General features: G+C 44.2%; 1 protein-coding gene across 1 annotated transcript in view; it reads right to left on the reverse strand.

Moving 5' to 3' along the window:
* The window catches only part of NOX3 (NADPH oxidase 3), a 61,328-nt gene that overhangs the window by 12,691 nt on the left and 26,925 nt on the right, over positions 1 to 21,712 (reverse strand). Inside the window, exons 10-11 of the mRNA XM_030314634.1 lie at positions 14,897 to 15,056; positions 2,222 to 2,368 (exon numbers count right to left, since the gene is read on the reverse strand). Coding sequence (XP_030170494.1) covers positions 2,222 to 2,368; positions 14,897 to 15,056 — 307 coding nt within the window. The remainder of the gene's footprint in view (positions 1 to 2,221; positions 2,369 to 14,896; positions 15,057 to 21,712) is intronic.

Raw genomic sequence — 21,712 nt, forward strand, 5'->3', positions numbered from 1 at the left:
ACCACAATCCTGTTTAACTAGAGACAGAAACAACGTGCTCTGGAGAAGTAAACAAATTACCCTGCTGAAGCCCCGAGTCACTCTGACCAAGACGACTGGGGATGGCCATACAGGGAGTGGGGCTTTAAAGAACCATGCCACTCAGTAGGCAGCGGGGAGGACAGAAGACACGAAGTGATTGCCAGGGAGAGGGAACAGAGAGGGAAAACCTGTAGGCATGCAAATACGAGCCATTGTTCAGTGGCTCCCACGCCAGAGGAGCCCAGAGGGGCATGATGGGAATGGAATGGAACAAGTCCTTTGCCATCAGGTCAGGAAGGGCCTTCAAGCAGCTGCTAAGAAGCTTGGGCAGTATTTAATAGAAAAAAGGGCCCTTTTCTACTTAGGTTAGTGGTACCGTGGAACTACCAATCAGTGATGTTCAAACATTTGGAATTATATTTGTTCCATATTTCTCAGCCCGACATTCAATTAATCTCCCAAACCCTGTTGATTTGCCCTTCATAATACCTTTTCCATCTGTCCCTTCTGTTCTTGTCATTCTGCCACTTTGAGGTTGTTGAATTCAGCTTAACAATTGGCTACTTCTAAAACAGCCTTTTGATTCCTCGCTGACAGAATGCACCAATTATTTTTTCCTGGAATTTGAGCATCTAAAGAGTTTCAACATGTCACGACAAAAATTTAGGAACACGTCTATTTTAATTTACTTGTATTCAGAAAAAAGTGTATCTTACAGCACACTTTTAGAGGAGGCAGAGATAGGACCGGGCAGAGTTGTACTGTCACAAAAATCAAACAGAACCTCAGTCTCAAGACTCCCAAATGACTGGAAATTCCTGGATGGACACTTGAAATCAATTCACTTTAGAAGCTGAAAGCAAGCACGGTACTTGAAAGTAAAAAACAAAGGCTGTGTCTGTACTTCATCAAATGGATCATTAGTCAAAAATCCCATTTGAATAAGGAAAATGTTTGTTTGGAAAACATAATTAACACTATTTAATTCATTAAGATGTTTTAGGCCTAGTTCCCAAGGAACCTGTCTTTCAAACTATCCCAGAGGAATAAATATTTAAGGCCTCCTGCAAATAAGACCCTAAAAACTCATTTAGCTACTGAATTTCAAGCTCGGTCTTACTGGAATTTCAGAGTCAAATTTCACTGATCTCTTGTGGGGTCTGCATGTGTGTGTGTGAGTGTGTGTGTGTGTGTGTGTGTGTGTGTGTGTGTGAGACAGAGAGAGAGAGAGAGAGAGAGAGAGAGAAGGAGGGAGAGAGAAGAAGGACTGGGAGGCAGAGGGCAGGAGCGCCCAACACCCACCCTCAGGAGCACATTCATTTGTAAATTTAGTGATTAATGCAAATCTTGGCTCAAACATACTTTCCTTAAAGTAAATATCAATCCAAGCAGCTATGAAAGTGCTGATTAGAACATAAAGTTTCATAAACCTAGGGATCACTTCATTGTTAGCTTCCATATTTGAGGAGTTAAAAAAAAATTAGAACTTAGTAGTTATCATCCAATATTACCAACACTGAAATACTACCCTAGTGTGATACTTTGATATACACTATTTTTGGGAAGCTCCACCTTCATATTTCATTAATACAATATGCTTCCAAACACCTGCCACAACAGAAGACCACCTTGATCTTAGGTGAATAAACATATGTGCACACGATTTCTAAGAATGCCTTAAGGAAAAGAAGTCTCTAGATAAATCATGTATTCATAATGATGATTTTCTGTAGACATTCACATACTTTACAATGCAAAAGGTTGAATGTAAACACTTGAGAGTTTTTTCTATTTAACTCTGAATAGCTGAAAGCATAGAATTAGACCCAATCAGGAGCTGAACAAGACAATACAGTTAACCAATAATATGTGCTTTGATGTCCCTGAAATGACAAATGCAACTTTTGGTGACATAATTTTTCTTGGATTTCCACGCTTGGGATTATCTTCCATTAACTAACCTCTTTTCTAATCTGCTTGTCTATTCTTCAGCAAGTTAACTGTAGATTTTTCCATTGCTATGATTTGAATCACTCTTCTAATCTGGTTTTATTTTATCCTTCTTTCCTTTTTAAGAACAAATAAGTCTTTCATGCCACCAGATAACCATACAGCTCATTATTGACATGGTTCCTCTTCCCTTTGCTCTATTTTTAAATGACGTATGTAATATTGATCATTTTAAGAGTCTTATCAATACCTGATTTTCATCCCAGTTGGTAAGAAATATATGATAACTCAGAAAGTGAGCTTTCCCTCGCTCACTCATGAGTGTTTCCAGCGAGAGTAAGAGATCAGCAAACCATTCAAAAGCCCTTGGATCCCGGCAAATCCAGTAGAAATACACCTGTCAAGAGAGAAGACAAGACAGTGGATCTGTCCCGCTTTTCATAATGTGCTGATAATCACAGACTGCTTTATCTCCATTAAATTATTTGAGCTCAAATGGGCACTTCTGCAAAATGACATGCTTCTCTCTGCCAGGGAACAGTCACACTGTGATTTCTTTTGAAAAAATTCACATTGTGTTTGAAAAAGTCCAGAGTGAATTCAGAGTCAGGAGTCTGTGGGCTGTTGCCAGTCTCACTGGATGAGGACCAATTCACCACATTCCTGGCTGTGCTTCTTTTCAGTGAGGTTAATAATCACAACTAGCTGTGCCTTTCACGGCTCCCCAAGGGGAATAAACCCTTAGACCAACCCCCTTCATCTTTACTCATGACCTAAGCTCGGGATTTGAACTCTCTTCTCCAGAGACCCCAAAGGCTTGTGCGCTAATCCACTTCCGCATCGTGACCTCCGGAGGGTGGAGATTATGGTAATCGCAGAAGGAAGCCACACGGGCCAGAAGTTTCCCCTCAGCCAGACATATCAGTGTCCAAGAAAGCTAGTGGGTGGTGGTAATAGTTTGTGTGTCAACTACTATAATGAAATTATGTCTAGGAACATTTTTTTTTAAACTCTCTGTGTTTAGCAAACGGCATGTGGCAAGGAGTATTATGGGTTTGCTGAAATAAAGGCTTAGTTTTTGTGCTTTGAGTTTTAGATAATTGTGCCTGGAAGAAACCACAGGAGAAAGATCTGGTAATTCTCCTGATTTTTTTCACAGCCCTGTTCCTTGCTACTCATTACTGTTTTCCTGCACCCCCCACCAAAGAGACATCTCTGTTACTTAACGAGATCTACCAGGGGGCTGGCCTTGACCTCCATCAGCAAACATCTCCTCTGATAGGTGGTGTTCCCTGCCTCCTCTCTCCACCAGCCAGCCTGCAAGCTCACAAACATGATGAAACTTATAGATGAGATTTAATGAACAGATCAAGTTCACGAGGAAACAAAAAAGATCACAGAATGTATTTCAAGGCTAAACATCTTGCCCATGTTCCCCAGGTTTGTTCAGGAATTTCTAATATGAAGTCAGTAAGAGCAAAAAAGCTAGAGGATAAGACCTTTTCTCTGAAGAATTAGAACCCAGGGGCGCCTGGGTGGCTCAGTTGGTTAAGCGGCCGACTTCAGCTCAGGTCATGATCTCGTGGTCCGTGAGTTTGAGCCCCGCGTCGGGCTCTGTGCTGACAGCTCAGAGCCTGGAGCCTGTTTCAGATTCTGTGTCTCCCTCTCTCTGCCCCTCCCCCGTTCATGCTCTGTCTCTCTCTGTCTCAAAAATAAATAAACGTTAAAAAAAAATAAAAAAAAAAAAAAAAATTAGAGCCCAATATTTGTCAGATGGTACCACTACAGCTCCGATAATAATCTCTAAGTGCGGTAACCCCCCGATGGAGTGCCTGTTTCTTTGCAGTTGTAAATCTGAGCCATGGTTCCTTCCGGTGAGTGCCCCATGAACGCCCCCCCCCCCCGCCCCCAACACACAAGTACAGCGATTGTGTTCATTCACTCACTTGTTGACTCAACAAATGTGTCCTACGTCTCTATGTCGAGACTCTTCTTGGCTCTGGCACTTTAAAAGCAAACAAAAGAGCAAAAATTTGCCATTCTCCTAGAGTTTGCGTTTAGATGCAGAAGAAGACGATAAAGCACAACACGGAATACATCAGAGGGTGGTAAGTACTATGGAGAAACACAAGGTGGGCTGGAAAGGGCTGCGATACTACGTCAGATGGTCAAGGGAAGGGGACATTTGAGCAAAGACATAAAGGAGGCAGGGGAATCACGGTACTGATGGAGGGAGCAAGGAGTGGGACCTCTGGGGAAGAGCCAGGGGGCTGGTGTGGCTGGAGTTGTGAAGGAGGGGAGGCAGCAAGAGATGAGGTCTGAGGGGGAGGCCGGGAAGCACAGATATGGGGCTTGGGGCCACCTTGACTTTGCGTGAGAGGGGAAAGCACGGGGGAGTATCTAGCAGGTCTGAGGACGGATCATGAAGCAAGGGAGGCTGATTTGACATCCTGGGTTGGTGATGAATACTGCTATCCCCTTTCTTTTCACTTTGTGTAGTGCCTAATCTGAATTATTCTTTGAGGGGCAGTTGGGTGGCTCAGTCGGTTAAGGGTCTGCCTTTTGATTTTGGCTCAGGTCATAGTCTCACGAACCTGAGATTGAGCCCTGCGTTGGGCTCTGGGCTGACAGTGTGAAGTCTCCTTGGGATTCTCTCTCTCTCTCTCTCTCTCTCTCTCTCTCTCTGTCCCCGCCCCTCCCACACTTAGGAGCGCTCACTCTCAAAATAAATAAATAAACCCAGAAAAAGTAAATTATTCTTTGAAAACCTTAGCCTTCCTCTTTCCTTGCTTTGGTCGTGGCGGAACAGAAAACCTATTGATTGAATTTAATACCGTTCTTGCTTACGCACCTCCCTTTGCTTCCTGCTCTCAGTAGGTTGTTTTTCCCAGGACCATTCATGGTGGCATTCAGGTTAAAACAAACATCATTGATTTATTTTCTATTATTTCCACTCCTTAAGGAACGTGCTTAGCATGCATTCATGTAGGAAAAATACCCTGTTTCCTTTTTTGAAAACCTGTCAATTTCAAATCCAGTCTCAATCATCCTTACTTGAAAAATGCCCACATCTTAGCTTCCTGCACACTCTGACCCTCATCCTTTCAAACAGAAATCATGCCTGTTCTTGCTTTCTTGTGGCTTAGCAGTGTGTCAGCGTTCTTAGGGCTTGCCGGGCCTTTTGTACTTTTTACTTCCTTCTAATGGCTTTGTGTGTTTTTCCCTCTGTAATTGACTTACAGGTGACACAGGGCAGCTTTGGTGCAAGAGGCAATGAAGGAAAGCTGACTAGGCTCAGAAGTGCTTCAGGCAGAAAAAGAAGAAAAGAGACTTTGAACGGAGAAAGAGGCTATTTACTTTGACTCTCTTTCATCCTTCTAACGGTGAGGGATACTCACTGTGAAGGGACAGGATAGTTCGACTTCTGCATTTCGTCCAGTAGGAAGGACCCGGTCGCTGGTAGAACAAATATCCCAAACTACAGGCTACACCTCTGTGATCTTTCCCAGACTCACCCCTCCTCAGTCTCCAAAAAAAAAAAAAAACAAAAAAAAACACCCCAAATCAGTTACCTGTCTAAAGTGCGGTTTCCAGAATTCTGTAGCTGGTATCGGGGCCCCAAATACTTAAGGCGACTTTGAAAAGTTTTGTTAAGTAGAAAGTCATCCTCAGGAGAGAGATGAAAGTTCAGGACTTTCACAGTAACAAAGTTATTGCTTTTACAGGACTCGTCGCACACATTTCTGGAGATATAATGGATCCGCAGACGTTTCGCGAGGCCACTCCGGCAGCCCACAATGGGTTTAGAGCGCTCTGTGTGCACGTGGCCTGTCACAAGCCTTCATGTCACACCATTCCTGGCACGAACCACCGTACCGGACTCAGCCACCCCCACCTCGGAGGGCCTGGGTCTGAGCGACACACAGAGCTGTATTCTCTTTCGAGCGCCACCCACGCTCTCTGAAACTGGGTTCCTCTTCGAATTCTGCAGAATTGCATTGGACCAGGTCAAGGTACTCTGGGGTCAGAAGGAAATGGATCTGCGCTGCTTTTGGAGAAGCAATCTCAGAAAAAGAAATAAGAAAAGCTACCCATCGACTTTCCCAGGGGGGTCCACTGGTGCCCCCCCCCCCCCCCCCCGTGAGAGGCTCCTATCTCACAGCCTAGAGAGTCATCTCTGAACACAGGCAGAGGATACCTCCACAGGTACAACCTCTATTTCTTCAGACCCCACATCGATTCCCCGAGGATGGAACGGGGCCAACAATTTTTTATTTATTTCCTCTCCAAAGAAGGAGATTGTACCTGAGGACAGAGTTTGATGACGTGGTGAGGCAGAGTAGTTGGACACTGTGAGCCCGTGAGTCCTCTAACCTGTCCTAGACTCCTGGCTTCACCATCCCCAGGGTGGGTAACTGGGGGCAGGTTATTTACTGTGAGCTGGATGACCGAGTACATAAAATGGCAGAAAGCCCACCACCCTCTAGAACAACAACCTACGGGATTCTGGTGAGGGTGAGAGTGCCTGTGGTCATGGAAGCACTGTGTCTGACACGTGCATTAAGTGCTCAGACCTGTCAGTTGCAACCCCTGTCCTCTTCTCTGTTGTTTGGAGGAGCTTCCAGAATGCGTACCACATGTGTATATTAGAGAGAGCAAAGGGAATCATCGGCTTTACTTGGGGGGTCTGTGTTCCCGTGGGTCACTTGTGAATTATAGAGGCAGTGATCACTGAGAAGAGGTGAAACCACGCTTTATCTCCAGTGCCAGTTTGTGAATATCAGCATTGATCGTAGGATGTGGTCCAAAAAGAGGAACCCCTTCACCGGCCAAGTGCATTCCAGGCTCTGCGTGTGCAAAGCCCACAGGAGGCATTTTACGGAGTGCCAGCGTTGACCTTGACCTTGACCAAGGCCTCCACCCAGGAGAAGGCCAGTGGGTTACACTGTGACCTCGCCTCCTTCCGGACAGCGCCCTCTGTTCCCCACTGTTATGAACTGGATGTTTGTGTTGTCTCCAAAAGTATAGGTTGAAACCCAATGTGATGGTATTTGGAGGTGGGGCCTTTGAGAGGAGGTTAGATTTCGGTGAGGTCATGAGAATGGGACCTCCAATGATGGGATTGGTGTCCTTCTGAGAAGAGGAAGAGACCAGAGCTCTCTCTGTCTCTGTCATGTGAGGACACAGCCAGAAGGTGGCCATCTGTAAGCCAAAGAGGCCTCCTCAGACCCCAATCATGTGGGCTTCCTGATCTCGGACTTCCAGCCTCAAGAACTGTGAAAAAAATAAACATCTGCTGTTTAAGCCACCCAGTCTATGGTATTTCTGTTATAGCAGCCTGAACTATATGCTCAGATACCCATGCGGTACAAAATACAGGACCGTCGGGGCGCCTGGGTGGCTCCGTCAGTTGAGCGTCGGACTTCAGCTCAGGTCATGATCTCACGGTCCGTGAGTTCGAGCCCCATGTCAGGCTCTGGGCTGACAGCTCAGAGCCTGGAGCCTGCTTCACATTCTGTGTCTCCCTCTCTCTCTGCTCCTTCCCCATTCATGCTCTGTCTCTCTCTGAATCAAAAATAAATAAACATTAAAAAAAATTAAAAAAAACAAAAACAAAATACAGGACCGTCAGAAACTCTAAACAACTAGGGTGACAGAGACTTGCCACTGAGGGAATCAGTACCATTTTCCAAAAAGAGAGTTTTTCTCTCCAAAAAGATAAAGACTGTGGCTGATTAGAAAACATAAATAAATGTTAGTTATCCTCAAAAAGTGGTAGCTATTATTGTCCCGGCTTTTATTTTGTTGTTGTTGCTGTTGTCGTGAAGGTCCCCTGGATGAATACAATCGCAAACAAATTTTGAAGCAATATTTGTTCTTATTGAGAAACTTCCTTAATGTGGCTTCCATGTTCCATTTTAAGGAAATATAATTACAGAAAAATTTTTCTGATTAACCATTATAAGACGGAGGCCAGTCTTTGTCAACCATTTTTAGTCTCCAAGACTTTTTCTTTAAAAGATCTTTAACGTTAATTATCTCATGGCTATGCTACTGCTTTGCCCCGTGAGTGAGGACTTTCCTTGTTTGTGCCTCCATTTGTTCCCGTTATAGTTCGTATGACTTGTTGGACAGCCAAAATGTTCATTAATAATAAGATCATTATATAAATTGTGAGCTATCCATACTTTGGGATGCTCCGAAGGCACTAAATAAAATGACAGTCAAATATCGGACAAAGGGCTAGTATCCAAAATCTATAAAGAGCTCACCAAACTCCACACCTGAAAAACAAATAACCCAGTGAAGAAATGGGCAGAAAACATGAATAGACACTTCTCTAAAGAAGACATCCAGATGGCCAACAGGCACATGAAAAGATGCTCAACGTCACTCCTCATCAGGGAAATACAAATCAAAACCACACTCAGATATCACCTCACGCCAGTCAGAGTGGCCAAAATGAACAAATCAGGAGACTATAGATGCTGGAGAGGATGTGCAGAAACGGGAACCCTCTTGCACTGTTGGTGGGAATGCAAATTGGTGCAGCCGCTCTGGAAAACAGTGTGGAGGTTCCTCAAAAAATTAAAAATAGACCTACCCTATGACCCAGCAATAGCACTGCTAGGAATTTACCTAAGGGATACAGGAGTACTGATGCATAGGGGCACTTGTACCCCAATGTTTATAGCAGCACTCTCAACAATAGCCAAATTATGGAAAGAGCCTAAATGTCCATCAACTGATGAATGGATAAAGAAATTGTGGTTTATATACACAATGGAATACTACGTGGCAATGAGAAAGAATGAAATATGGCCCTTTGTAGCAACGTGGACGGAACTGGAGAGTGTGATGCTAAGTGAAATAAGCCATACAGAGAAAGACAGATACCATATGGTTTCACTCTTATGTGGATCCTGAGAAACTTAACAGAAACCCACGGGGGAGGGGAAGGAAAAAAAAAAAAAAGAGGTTAGAGTGGGAGAGAGCCAAAGCGTAAGAGACTCTTAAAAACTGAGAACAAACTGAGGGTTGATGAGGGGTGGGAGGGCGGGGAGGGTGGGTGATGGGTATTGAGGAGGGCACCTTTTGGGATGAGCACTGGGTGTTGTATGGAAACCGATTTGACAATAAACTTCAGATATTGAAAAAAAAATGATAGTCAATCACTAGGTATTGATGCTGAAGGCACGCTGAGCCATGTTATATAAAGGGAAAAAACAATAAAACAAAGTGCACATCTTTCTGTCTCTCTCTACCCACATCTCTGTTTACGTACGAATAAAGTAACACCGTGATATGCACATGGGTGGGTGTGCGTGCGCAGATGCATGGAGAAGCAAGGGAATGAGACACACCCCCATGTTTAATGGTGAACCCCTTAGAGAACAAAGTGGTGGTGGTGGTTACTTTGGGGAGGAAGGACAATGGAGGGAGATTTTTGACTATTTTATTTGAATATTTTACAAGGACATTATACTCTCATATGGCTTGTGTGGTTAATAAGCCACAATATCAAAACTATTAATACTAGTCACTATCCCACAGGGCAAAGGTGAGTCCTGATGGGGGACTGAAGTCTTTTGAGGCTGTCTAGGGAACCATGGGGGGGCACGGGTGTTTTCTGGAGAGGTAAACGTGGCCTCGTGAGTCCCAGTTCAATTTATTACAGCACTGTGAGTGGTTAGCAGAGGTGATCAATTCCAGGAGTGGCCAGAGCTCCAGTGTGAGGAAAAGGGAAAGCAAATAATTTCTCAAACTAAACAGATTAAATTAAGTGCATTTTTCATTCATTAGAAAAGAGAGCAGGCCCTCCTTTGTTTTATTAATATATTTAAGTAGAGTATGGATTTTTGCCTTTCTTGGCCGCCTTGCCTTGTTCCCACTGGCCCATGCTGTCTTTTTATTTGAATTATCTGTTTATTATATTAGGTTAAGAACCCAAGGCCATCTTGCATGGGACACACTATAAATACCCATTATCATGGTTATGTATTATTGAGGCGATGAAGGAAGACAATTTATGAAGAAATGAGATTATCTCAGTTTTTTGGTAATCTATCTTATTATAGTCTGAAGATTACATATGCAGTTAAGAAAATGAACCGAATCTTCCAGTTGGCCGTTCTCTCAGCCCTGTCTACACGGCCGTGACATTAGGGGAACTAAAATGTATAAGCCAATATATTGATGCCCGCAATCCCCCCTTCCCCATTTGTACACACCTATTTCATCCATCTTTTTGACAGTTTGCACAAGCAAACTGTCCTAATTTTTTTTTCAAAAGCTCTCTTCACAAATCGAGTGCGATGTGGAATTAATCATCCCGTTAGGCAGGCGTTGGAGGACATTCATTGCCAGGGGGTATTTACACGCCCAGCCCTCAGCTTCCTTCAAGTTGTATCAGGGACTCCTCAACCACCCACACCTCCTCCTCTCATCCCGAAGATGTGTCCTGTGCGCATCTGCCTTCCACCAAGTGAAGTTTGACTCCTACTCCTGTGTTGAAAACACCTCTTTTCACATATTACAGCCTTTCCCCATTTCCTTCCCCCCTGGCAAGCCATCATTCTACTCGCTGTCACTTCGCCTTCTTGGGAAATTTCCTCCCAAGCACTTCTCCCCCTCCTCCCCACCATCTTTAAAAATAAAAGATAGTTAGAAAGAAAATTTAAAACCCCGGCTTCAAATAGAAAACGCTACACACGATCCTAAAGAAGCAGCAGGCGTCCTATTGGCTATTCTCCTGCATTTAACTTAGAAGTGTTCTAGAATAACGTGGCAGAGGAGAAGGGTGAAGAGCTAACAGTTCGCAATGGTTAACAACCAACAAAACTTTCGGTTTTGTTAGTATTGTAGGCTTGCAACGTCAGGCTTGTATGTAAAAATGTATGCCTTTATGCCAACCGGTCTTTTATACAGGGAGGACGAAATCGCATCTCATTGCAGTTAACCATCTAGGCTTAAAATTCCAGCTCAGAACCCCTAGGCTGCATTTTCCCCTTTCCTTACTACAGAAGAGAACAATCTGAAAACTCTAGTCCAGATCTATAATTGTGAGGACGCTTGTTAGATAAATATGTACTGCTGTGCTCCCCTGCACTTAAAAATTATATAGATGCTGACAGTTTCATGGAAAGGGTATTTATATTTCAAAAACGTGTAGGCGGCCCTGACAAATATTAGTTACATAAGCCTAATGATAGTTGTACTCAAACAAGCACAGAGTGGCTTTAAAACAGAAAAACTTCTTTAAACTTCTTCTGCTACATGTAGACTCTAACAAGGTGAATCTTAAGCATAATTTGCAGCCTAAACTTTCAATAGCATGAAATCTCACCTTTGCATAAAAGAGCCTTGATGTGGAAATTGGAAACACACGGTCCGACCCTGATTCAGCGGTTAACCAGCTGGGGGACTTCAGACAAATCATTTCCTCATTTCCCAGTCTAAGTACAGACTCTGACCTTTCATGGTCATATGCAAAGCTGGGAAGTTAAGACCTCTCAAGTTATTTTGTGATTCTATGCTTTTAGCTTTCTTCTGCCATATACCATTATTCTGACCTTTATTTTTGGTGGACTATTGCCCCAATATTGCCCCCAGTTTCTGTAAGTTATAAAAACATCTTTTTTTTATTTCCAATCCTTTGGCTTCTGTTTTTTTTTGTTTTGTTTTGTTTTGGTTTTTTTGGGGGGTTTTTTTGGATGGAGATCAATGTCCCTGTTTTATAGCTTTGTGGTAACTGCTTAACCCTCCCGCTGAAACAGCCTTGAGAAACCCCAAACACAGAGCCCAGAAATAACAATGAAATAGTGAAGGAGGAGGTGGTGTCAGGATTTTGTGGGTTCTTATAAAAATTTTTCCTTTTGTAGTAAAATAATTGAAACATATTATTTGAATTATCACATTACTGAACAGATAGCTTTTTTGGTTAAATAAACATGACTTAATCTTCGTAAACTAGGATTTTATCAAAAATGGCATAGAAGCCATTTGTTCATTCGTTTTGGCATAGAGACATTTATTCACTAGGTGATTTATTAAAAAATTATAGCGTGTGTGTGTGTGTGTGTGTGTGTTTGTGTATCTCATTATGCATATCCAAAGAAGCCGCACTCAAGGAGCTCAGAATCAGTTAGGGGAAATGAGATCCTTTGTGAACATGACATAAAAGCATAAGGCTAATGAATATTGAGAGAAGGGTGGGGTGCTCTATGTCTGGTGTGAGGAAAGTGAGAGGCATGTCACGTCTGTATCCAAGGGCCTGGCACGTAGTAGGTGCTGAATAGTTATTCACTGAGCGAATCAGTCAACGAAAGTCAGGCCCACCATCACCATCTTCATGTGAAATATAACATGACCTTTAGTGTTGGGAAAACCATGAAGGAAGAAGCTGCCTGTATGGGTGAGTTTTACTTGGGAGACAGCAAGAGGAAAGAGAAAGCTTAGGGGATTGAGAAATCCTCATAAACCATAACAAAGCATTGTTGTGAGGCCCAGATAAATAGAACAGTGGCTGATTTACTTGTTTTGTACCATAGACTGAATGTCTGCATCCCCCCAAAATTCATATTTTGAAACCTAATCCCCGAAAGCGATAATATTGGGAACTTGGGTATTTTGGAGGTGATGTGTTTATCCAGGAGGAACCCTCAGCAGTGAGACCAGTGCCCTTATGAAAAAGACTCCAGACTTCTAGACTTCTGCATCTATTTTTTTCCTGAGTCGAGAACTGCGAGACAACAAATCGGACTCTCGCTGATGAAAAAGGAAGAAAGGACTACAAAAAACTCCCTCACCCCCTTCTGCCAGGGAAGCTATAGGCTAGAAGACCGCCATCTGTAAACCAGAAAGCAGGCTCTCATCAGACACCGCGTCAGCCAGTCCGTTGACCTTGAACTTCCCAGCAGCCGGAACTGTGAGAAATACGTTTCTGTTGGTATCGTGGGATAGGAGCCCCAACAGACTAAGACACTTTGTTGGAACTTACTGTGGCAGAGAGGAGAGGCGATGGGCTTTAGCAAAAGAAGAGTCTGGATTCGGACTCTCCTTCTACTATTTCCCAGCTCTCTGTGCTTTGGGTTCCTCAGGACTAAACTGAGGATGTCACTTATCTGAAAGGGCAATGATGACAATTTGATAATACAAGCTATCGTTCCTATTAGCTTTGTGATCAGCTTCGATTTTTCTCATCTGTAAATGGGAATACAAATGATAAGTTCCTTCAAAAGATGATGTGAGATAGTATGTGTAAAACGCCTAACTTCCCATCTGCCAGGTAGTCAAGGCTTGATGGGTCTAAGCTATTAGTAGTAGAAGTGGTAATCGAGCCACATCCTTGGCAGTGATAATGAACTTTCATATCATTCTGTACACATTTACGTTACATTATTCACACATTACATTATTTCTTTGTCTTCTTTGGTATTAAAACTCCCCGTTGGCTATGGGCCCTTATTTCTCCATTTCGCAGATCAGGAAACCCAGTCACAGAGGTGACTTGAGTCACTCAAGGTGATGCATTTAGTGAGGGTGGAGTGAGGCTGGGGCGGATTCTCTGGCCAGGAGTCCCACAGTCTGCCTATAACACAATGGTGGCAGTCATATCTACCATATGTTGGTTATGTCATGGAAAGAGCCAGATGGATCTAATCTGAATCCTGATTCTGCCTTTTACTACCCATGTATTTTTAGGGAACACACTTTGGTTTCTCTAACCTTCAGCTTCCTTATCTGGAAAACAAGCTTGGTATTGTCTACTTTATAAAGTTGTTGGGAAGGTTATAACCATCAAATGAGAAAGTGTATGTCAAGCACCTGTCATTGGAAACTCACGAAATGATAGCTAGTTTTATTCTTATTTCTTAGTTGGGAAAGCCCCAACTTTAGAGCTCTTCTAGTCTCATACTGCCCCAGTGCTTTGAAGAATGCTCTTGCTCAATAAATGCTAGGTGGAGAAGGTTTCCATGGCTAACTAAGCTTGACAAAAGTGGGTGAAACAAAACCGAATGAGGTTCTTTTCTATAGAACTTATTTAATAGGGCAAGAAATGATGTGAATCTCCTAGAATGAGATTTGTAGTACTTTAAGTTCTTATGACCACAGAGTTCTCTTTTGTGGGCCATATCATAAGACTAATGTTCATATCCAACTATGTTAGACAGACATGCTAATCGAATTAAGTGAGTTCCTTTGACAGGTGGGAAAGTGTAGCCAAAGTGTGAACCCGAGAAGTGACAGAATCAGGACCGGAACCGGGCTCGCCTAATATCCCGAGTCCTCCTGAATTGACACCCCTCGGCGTCAACATGGCTCCCTTTCTCCTGCTGTTCTGGTGTCTACGGCTGGGCCTCGGAGGGTTAAAGTACGGACAGTCTCTGGGCAGGACAAAGGAAGGAAGGTAACCGTGGAGGTGTCTAGTCAGAGAACACATCAGACATGACAAAAGAGATTCTGAGCTTGGCGATATCAAGTAAGCAGGCCAGTGAGTGCCAACCGTGGCATTCTTGTTAAGGCTACGAGTGCACGGAAGGAAGATGTTGAATTGCATCCTGCAACCGTAGTATCAGGCCAAAGAGACTAAGGGAAAGGCCTCCTGTTAATATCACTAACTGTCGCCCAGTCACAAAGCCATTTGCAGCCTGTCCATATTTTACTGACATGAGCAATTACATGTCCTGTAATGGCAACGAAGCAATAAAATTTATGTCTTGTCATCTTTAACAAGATTAGACATAACCCTTCTCATAAATGTAATACCGAATGGAGATTTTTAAGAACATAAGTATAGTTAAGGATCCTTGAATTTATCCCTCATAGTTAATTAAAATCCTCCCCAGGAATTGGCAGATGATAGATAGAAGGATGTGGAACCTCTTAATCCACGTTAAGTGTGAACTAATGATTTTTTCCATACCTTGCTCAGCTTCAGCTGGGGGTGCGACTCACATCTGTACCATATGGATTTCAGGAGAGAGGCGAAGGGAGTCACCCCTATTCCTGCAGCAACGCACACGCTCACTGGGTAGTGAAACACGTCCGTCAGTGCGGTTCCAAACGGCCCGTCCACCGCCAGCCTGCAATCACAGAATGTGGCCTTGGTGACGTTCAGCCGCGACGCTCTCGAAAACAAAGCCACCCTCAACCACGGCTCTTTGCAGGATGTTTGTAACTGGGTGCAGGGGGGTTGGCTCTGAGCTTGAGAATGCCCTGTCTGGAGAGCCTAGACTTAACATGAGGAACTGGGGGCCTGGACTCGCGGGGGGACGACCAGACAGGCCAGCCCAGGTGCATTCATGGTAGGACAAAGCCTGACTTTTCTGGCTTGAGCCCACTCCTCTTCCACGTGGCCAGCTCTTCTTACAATTTCTAGAAGCTTGTTTTGGCCCTGGTAGAAGAGGCCGTCTCTTCTCCTCGCTTCGCCTCGCCTCTCCTCTCCCCTCCCCTTCCCTCCCCTTCCCTCCTCTCCTTTCTTCCACCATCAAAGGAATAAAGCAGAAGGTGGTTTAGAAGGCTTATGTGTCCTTTTGCTAACATGCTTCTTCTCTATTTTTATGTATTCAGTCCCACATCTTAGTGCGTTCGTATCATTTTCATCTAATAGAAGCCATTCATTTGGAATAAGTATAATTTTGAGATCATTTGTCAGGTATGTGGGACTTCTAAAACTTGTTGTTTCAGATTACGTGAGCTCAAAATCTGATCAGGCCGGGAACGGCACTGACGTTTTGTCTTTGCTTAGCAAGTTTTTCTTGGTAAGGATGAAGCATATTTATTGAATAAATACGATTGTCTTTAACATGGTCCGGAAGAGACTGGCCCCCGGATTCGACTCCATTTCTCAACACCAGTTCTCCACCTGGCTTTTCTTTCCTTCCCCAAAATACACAGTACCCCCCTTCTGCCACAGGGCCTTTGCATGTGATAATCCAAGTAATCACTAGGAATCCTCGGTCCCGATTCCTCCCCTCTCCCTGTCTTGGTTCATAGTTACCCTTTCATTAGGTCTTCTCTCAATCATCATTTCCCTGGGGGAGCTTCGTGGATCCTTTGCACTAAGGCTAAATCCCCTCTTATATACTTTATAGCCCCATGTACCCCTCCTCTGTAGTCTGCATCACTGTTGTAGTTTTACAGTTTTTGGGGTGTGTGCACGTGATTTGATTTGTGTCTCTCTTGATCACGAGACAACAAGTTCTCCGGAGGGAGGGGCCGGGTCTGTCCTTGCTCACCACTGCGTCCCAACGCCTGGCATGCTCTGTGGCACGGAGCTGTTCAGTAACAATTTGTTGAATAAATTGTAAAGGGAATGTTTAAAATATTTCAGTCAGCAGAATGTATTAAATAACCTCAACTATTCCAAAAGCACACATTTACATATGAACAGAGATATGCTAATTAAAAGGCTTCTAAGTTATTCATAACCATTCCCTAAGGGGTGTCTGTAGAAGGCACCCGAGGTTGGCCCATTTGGGCTTACTTTGTGTTCATGAAAGTTCAATTGGGTTTTATTTTTAAATATTCCATATGCCAGACCTCCTAATAATTCAAATTAACTCTCTTCAAGTTAATCTTAATTAATAAGGCTTTATTACATATTGATTTATGGAAATGGAAGAATAAAAATAAAAGGTCATTAACCAGAAAGGGTTAGTATCTCAGCCCGCTGTAGATTATTTTATAAATAATTAGATAAGGGGAATTGAGAGAGAAAAAATGAAACTGTCCAAGGATTAAAATGTCTTACCGTTAATTGTTTTTATAATTAGTTGTATTTGGGACTTCTCTGACACTGATTTGAAAAGATAACAATTAAACCCAAAGAAGAATTGTGTCACACGATCCACAGAAATACACAATAGCTAAATTTCCTCATAATCAGAATTGTGCATCTAAGCTGGAAGAGGCAGGAGAAAATATTTAGTCCAACTGCCCTGATAATATAGATAATATAGTCATCCTTCCTTCCACCACCCCGACAGCTGATCGCATTCTGCTGTTAACTTGCGGGGGGCGGAGGGGGGCAGTTCAAAGCAATAGACAGTTTTTCGCACGTCTCACCGTCCTCTGTCTTCTGACCACACTCCCGAGAAACGCGCACCTGCTCTCTTCCCTTTCTTGTCTCAGGTCTTTCAATGGTTGATGGTAGCTATCGTGACGCCCTGATTGTTCTTTTCTGGACCAAAACGTCTCCATTTCTGGAGACCTCTCGCAATCCTGAATCGACTCTCTTTGCCCAAATTCTTGTTCATCCAGTTCACTAAGCTACTTCCTCTTCGATCTGCATCCAGAGTTTAAGGGATGCCGCTTGGAAAACGACCCTTTCCGGCATCCACACCGGGCGGTTCCTTGTTGCTCTGGTCCGCGGCACACCCACCCGCCTCATCGACCTCCACCCTCGACTCTCTGAACCCATGGCCTTTGCTCATAGACACGTTCTCCCTGTGGTCATTGCTGTCACGGACATCTCTGCGGTCGGTGACCTTTCATAGTTTGCTAATAATAATAGCCAGCCTTTTTTTTTTTTTTTTTTTCTATGTGTCATGTTAAGGGCTTTTAAAGGACAGTCACCTTTAAACCTAAACAAACTCTTAGGTGCTACGATTATCATCTTTATTTTACAGATGGGGAAACTGAGGCACACAGTGACATGTACTCTCTAAGAGCACATGCAAAACTGGGCTTTGAACCCAGGCTGTCAGAACTGAAATCCTTGGCTCTGGGAAGCAGGTTAGTCACTGAAATCTCTAGCATCAACTCTGAGAAATTCCTCCGTTTTACCTCAGAAGGCAAAGTGCCTTAAAATAGCTCCCATTCTCTTCCCTTTTCCTGGGCACAGAATAAAGAAGTTTCCCAGCTCTCTGTCTAGGTTTGCTTCTTGCCTGGGCCTCACAGATTCCTCGGGCTGGTTTAAATCCTTTCTGGGGATGCCTGGGTGGCTCAGTCGGTTAAGCGTCTGACTTTGGCTCAGGTCACGATCTCACGGTCTGTGGGTTCGAGCCCCACGTCGGGCTCTGTGCTGACAGCTCGGAGCCCGGAGCCTGTTTCAGATCCTGTGTCTCCCTCTCTCTCTGCTTCTCCCCCACTCATGCTCTGCCTCTCTCTCTCTCAAAAATAAATAAACATTAAAAAAAAATTTTAAAAATGTAACGATCGGGTCATGATCTCACAGTTCATGGGTTCCGGCCCCAAGTGGGCTCCATGCTGACAGGGCAGAGCCTGCTTGGAATCCTCTCTCTTTACCTCTCTCTCTCTATCAGTTCCCCACTTTCATTCTCAGTCTCTCTCTCTCTCTCTCTCTCTCTCTCCCTCTCTCTCAAAATAAATACATAAACAAACTTAAAAAAATCCTTTCTGGGCCCAAAGCAGTGAAAAATTATACTTCTCCCTCCCATGTGTTTGATTCAATTCAAAGACAAAATAACGTTAATAGATAAAATCGAACAAGGAAATCCAGTAAAATTCTGATTCTTCATATATTGAAGAGTTAGACAAATATGCCTACACGTGTATAGAGGCAGAGATCAGTGAATTTAACAAATGAAGGGAAACTGCACTGTTTCCAACAACTCGTTTTTGGTCCTTCAATAAATATTCACTGAGTACCAACTAAGAGTTAGGGCCTATTCTAGGCACTGGACGCAACAAAGTGAGCCAAATGGATGATGTCCCTTTTCTTATGGAACTTCCATTCTAGCGTGGGAAGATACCTGGTAAACAGATAAACGAGCAGATATTTCGTGTGTCAGGTGGTTGATAAGTACCATGTGGAAGAATGAAGCAAGGCACGGGACAAAGTGGCTGTTGAGCTTCAGTTGGGGGTCATTGTCTCAGACGGGGCAGGAAGGAAACACCTCACTAGGAGACATTTGAACAAATGCCTGGGGGAAGTAAGGGAGCAGCCAAGCAGAGATCTGGGGAAGAGTGCTCCAGATGGAGGGGACAGAAGTAGTAAAGGTGATCAGAAGAGAAAAACAAGAAGGAAGCCTGGAAGAACGGCTGAGTGCAAGGTGGTGGTGGTGGGGGCGGGGGGGAGGCAGGAGGTGGGGCAGAGAAGCCCAGGGAGACCTGGGGGGGGTGGGGGAGAGGACATATCATGTTGGGCCTTGAGCTGACGATGCACTCCACAGATAGAAGGCATATTGACTACCGAGAAACATGACTGAATTCTTGTTGGGGTATTGGCTGAAATGCCAGCTGGTGGGCGAAAGGGAAGGCTGGTTGATAGACCAGGCAACTGTGTACACTGACAGCAGAGACCAGGCTAGAGATAGGATGAAAGCACTGATCTGGGCAACGCCAAAAGGAGGGCAGGGATGTTCTGTGTGTCCAGTTTTACTCCCGATTTTAGGCCTTTGCACTGCATTCTGAATCTTAGAATTCTGCTACATTGCTTCCTTTCCATGATTAAAAAAGAGAAGGTCTTAAATGTAGTAGTTGGGTACTGTCAGCTGATTTGTCTCCAGAGATGATGCTTATACAGTCAAGCCTTGGATGGCGAGTAACTCGTTGGGTGAGTGTTCCACAAGACACGCAAACATTTCTAGTTTGATAAACTAGTGATGTCTTGCAGTATGAGCAGTATGTGATGCTGCATGTCACATGATCACAACTGAGCTAATAGGTCTTGTGTGTGTCTCTCTCTCTCTTCACAATGATTTTGGGTGATCGTCTCCCATGCTCAGGTGCTCGGTCTCAGGCTGTGGTGTTTGGCAGAAATCCTTGATGTTTCAGAACATTGGACAGTGCCCACAACCGGCACTAGGGTATTTTTTGTCACTTCAGAGTCCCTATGGACAGTCCTTTGCTTTTCCATGCCAGGGTAAGCTTAGGAACGCTTTGCTTCATTGTAGGTCATTGGATAGGTTCTTTGTTAAAGTTGCGTGAAAAGAAAAAGATCCCATTGAGCCAACAGATAGCAGTGATTCTGTTAGTGATAGTGAAAGTCGTCCTACACAACCACCCTCCTCTCTCTTGTCTCCCTCACACCAGCCACGGAGGTTTTCAAAGGTACGTACAGGTTAATCTGTTTATTATTATTTTTTAATATTGTGTGTTTTCTTTGTTATTTCGTATTAGATTACAGTATCGAAATCATTTTTACATGAATATTTTTGGGTTGTGGAACCCAAATAATTGGGTTGGGTTTCCATCATTTCTTATGGGGAAATTCGCTTTGATATACCCGTGCTTTGGATTATAAGCATGTCCCGGAACGAATTGTGCTCGCAGACCGAGGTTTTACCGTACTTGGTTTGTTATCACACCATTCTTCAGTTCCAGGCTTTGAAATGAAGGCATGTGACTCTTCCTACCTAGTGAACGTGACCAAGCCCAGTGCTACACGGTTACAGTTCAGTATCTCATGGGGAGGGGGGAAGAGGGACGATTGGCTAAATAGGTTCTGAGACTTACGTTTATTCGAGTGCCTAGTTTGCCACCTGTAAATATTTGTTAAAATAAATGAGCTGAAGCATCCCTATTGGGTCCGGGTATTCGTTAATTTCTTCATTACATATTTACTATGTACCCAATACATATCAGACACTGTGCCAGGCACCGGACATATAGGCAGGGACAGACAATGCCCTGCCCTCCGAAAGTCCAATCCTAAGTGCGTCCTGACAGCATTCGCCACCTAGTTTCTTACGTCGGTGGCTACTGCTTGGTAGTTCCTGACACCATTCAAGGATGGCGGAGGCAGGAATCTCTCTTTCTCTTTTTTTTTCTTTTTTTTAATTTTAAAAATTTCTTTAATGTTTATTTATCTTTGAGAGAGAGAGAGAGAGAGCAGGGGAGGGGCAGAGAGAGGGGGAGACACAGAATCCGAAGCACGCTCCAGGCTCCGGGCTGTCGGCACAGAGCCCGACGCTGGGCTCGAACTCACAAGCCATGAGATGACGGCCGGAGCTGAAGTCAGACACTTGACCTACTGAACTACCCAGGCGCTCTGAGAAGAGGGAATCTTTTGATGCGTCTTTTGAAATGTCAAATTCTTCCAACCGTTTTTCTCCACATTTTTTGTGTGTGTCCGTGTTTTTCGGGGGCCTTGAACGTGGGTTTTGCCTGCTTATTGGGTAATCCTGCTGTAAGAGTGGGAATCGACTTTAAGCTATTGTTTGCTAACGGAGGCCAAGGCCTGGTAATTTACGGTGGGACTTCGGTCTGGTGCCCAGGCCTGTCTGAATAGGCTGTCATTGTGGGTTGAATTGTGTCTCCCAGCTGATATGTTGAAGTTCTAACCTCGGTGCCTTAGAACGTGACCTTATTTGGAAACAGGGTTGTTGCAGATGTAATTAATCAAGTTAAGATGAGGTCATACGGGAGGAGGGTGGGCCCTTCATCCGATATGACCAGGATTTATAAGAAGGGGCCACGGAGACACAGTCACGGAGGGAAGAACACCGTGTGACGACAAAGGCAGAGGCTGAACTGCTGGAGGCTGCGAGCCAAGGAATACCGTGCATTGCTGGCAAACCCCCAGAGGCCGGGAGGAGGCAAGGGAAGATTCTTCCCGAAGGGTTTCAGACAGAGCTCGGCCCTGCTGTCACTTAGACTCAGCCCCGGAGCCCCGAGAACTGGGAGAGAATACGTTTCTGTTGTTTTAGGCCACCCGGTTTGTGTTCCTTTGTTACCACAACCCTAGGAGATGAGTCTACGTCTACTGGTGTTCTTTACCCTTCTCAGACCCCGCCCCCCGTGCATCTCCCTTGCAGCACAACGAGCTCCTCTG

This window comes from Lynx canadensis, chromosome B2 (genome assembly GCF_007474595.2).
Source record: "Lynx canadensis isolate LIC74 chromosome B2, mLynCan4.pri.v2, whole genome shotgun sequence".
NCBI classification, from domain to species: Eukaryota; Metazoa; Chordata; class Mammalia; order Carnivora; family Felidae; genus Lynx; species Lynx canadensis.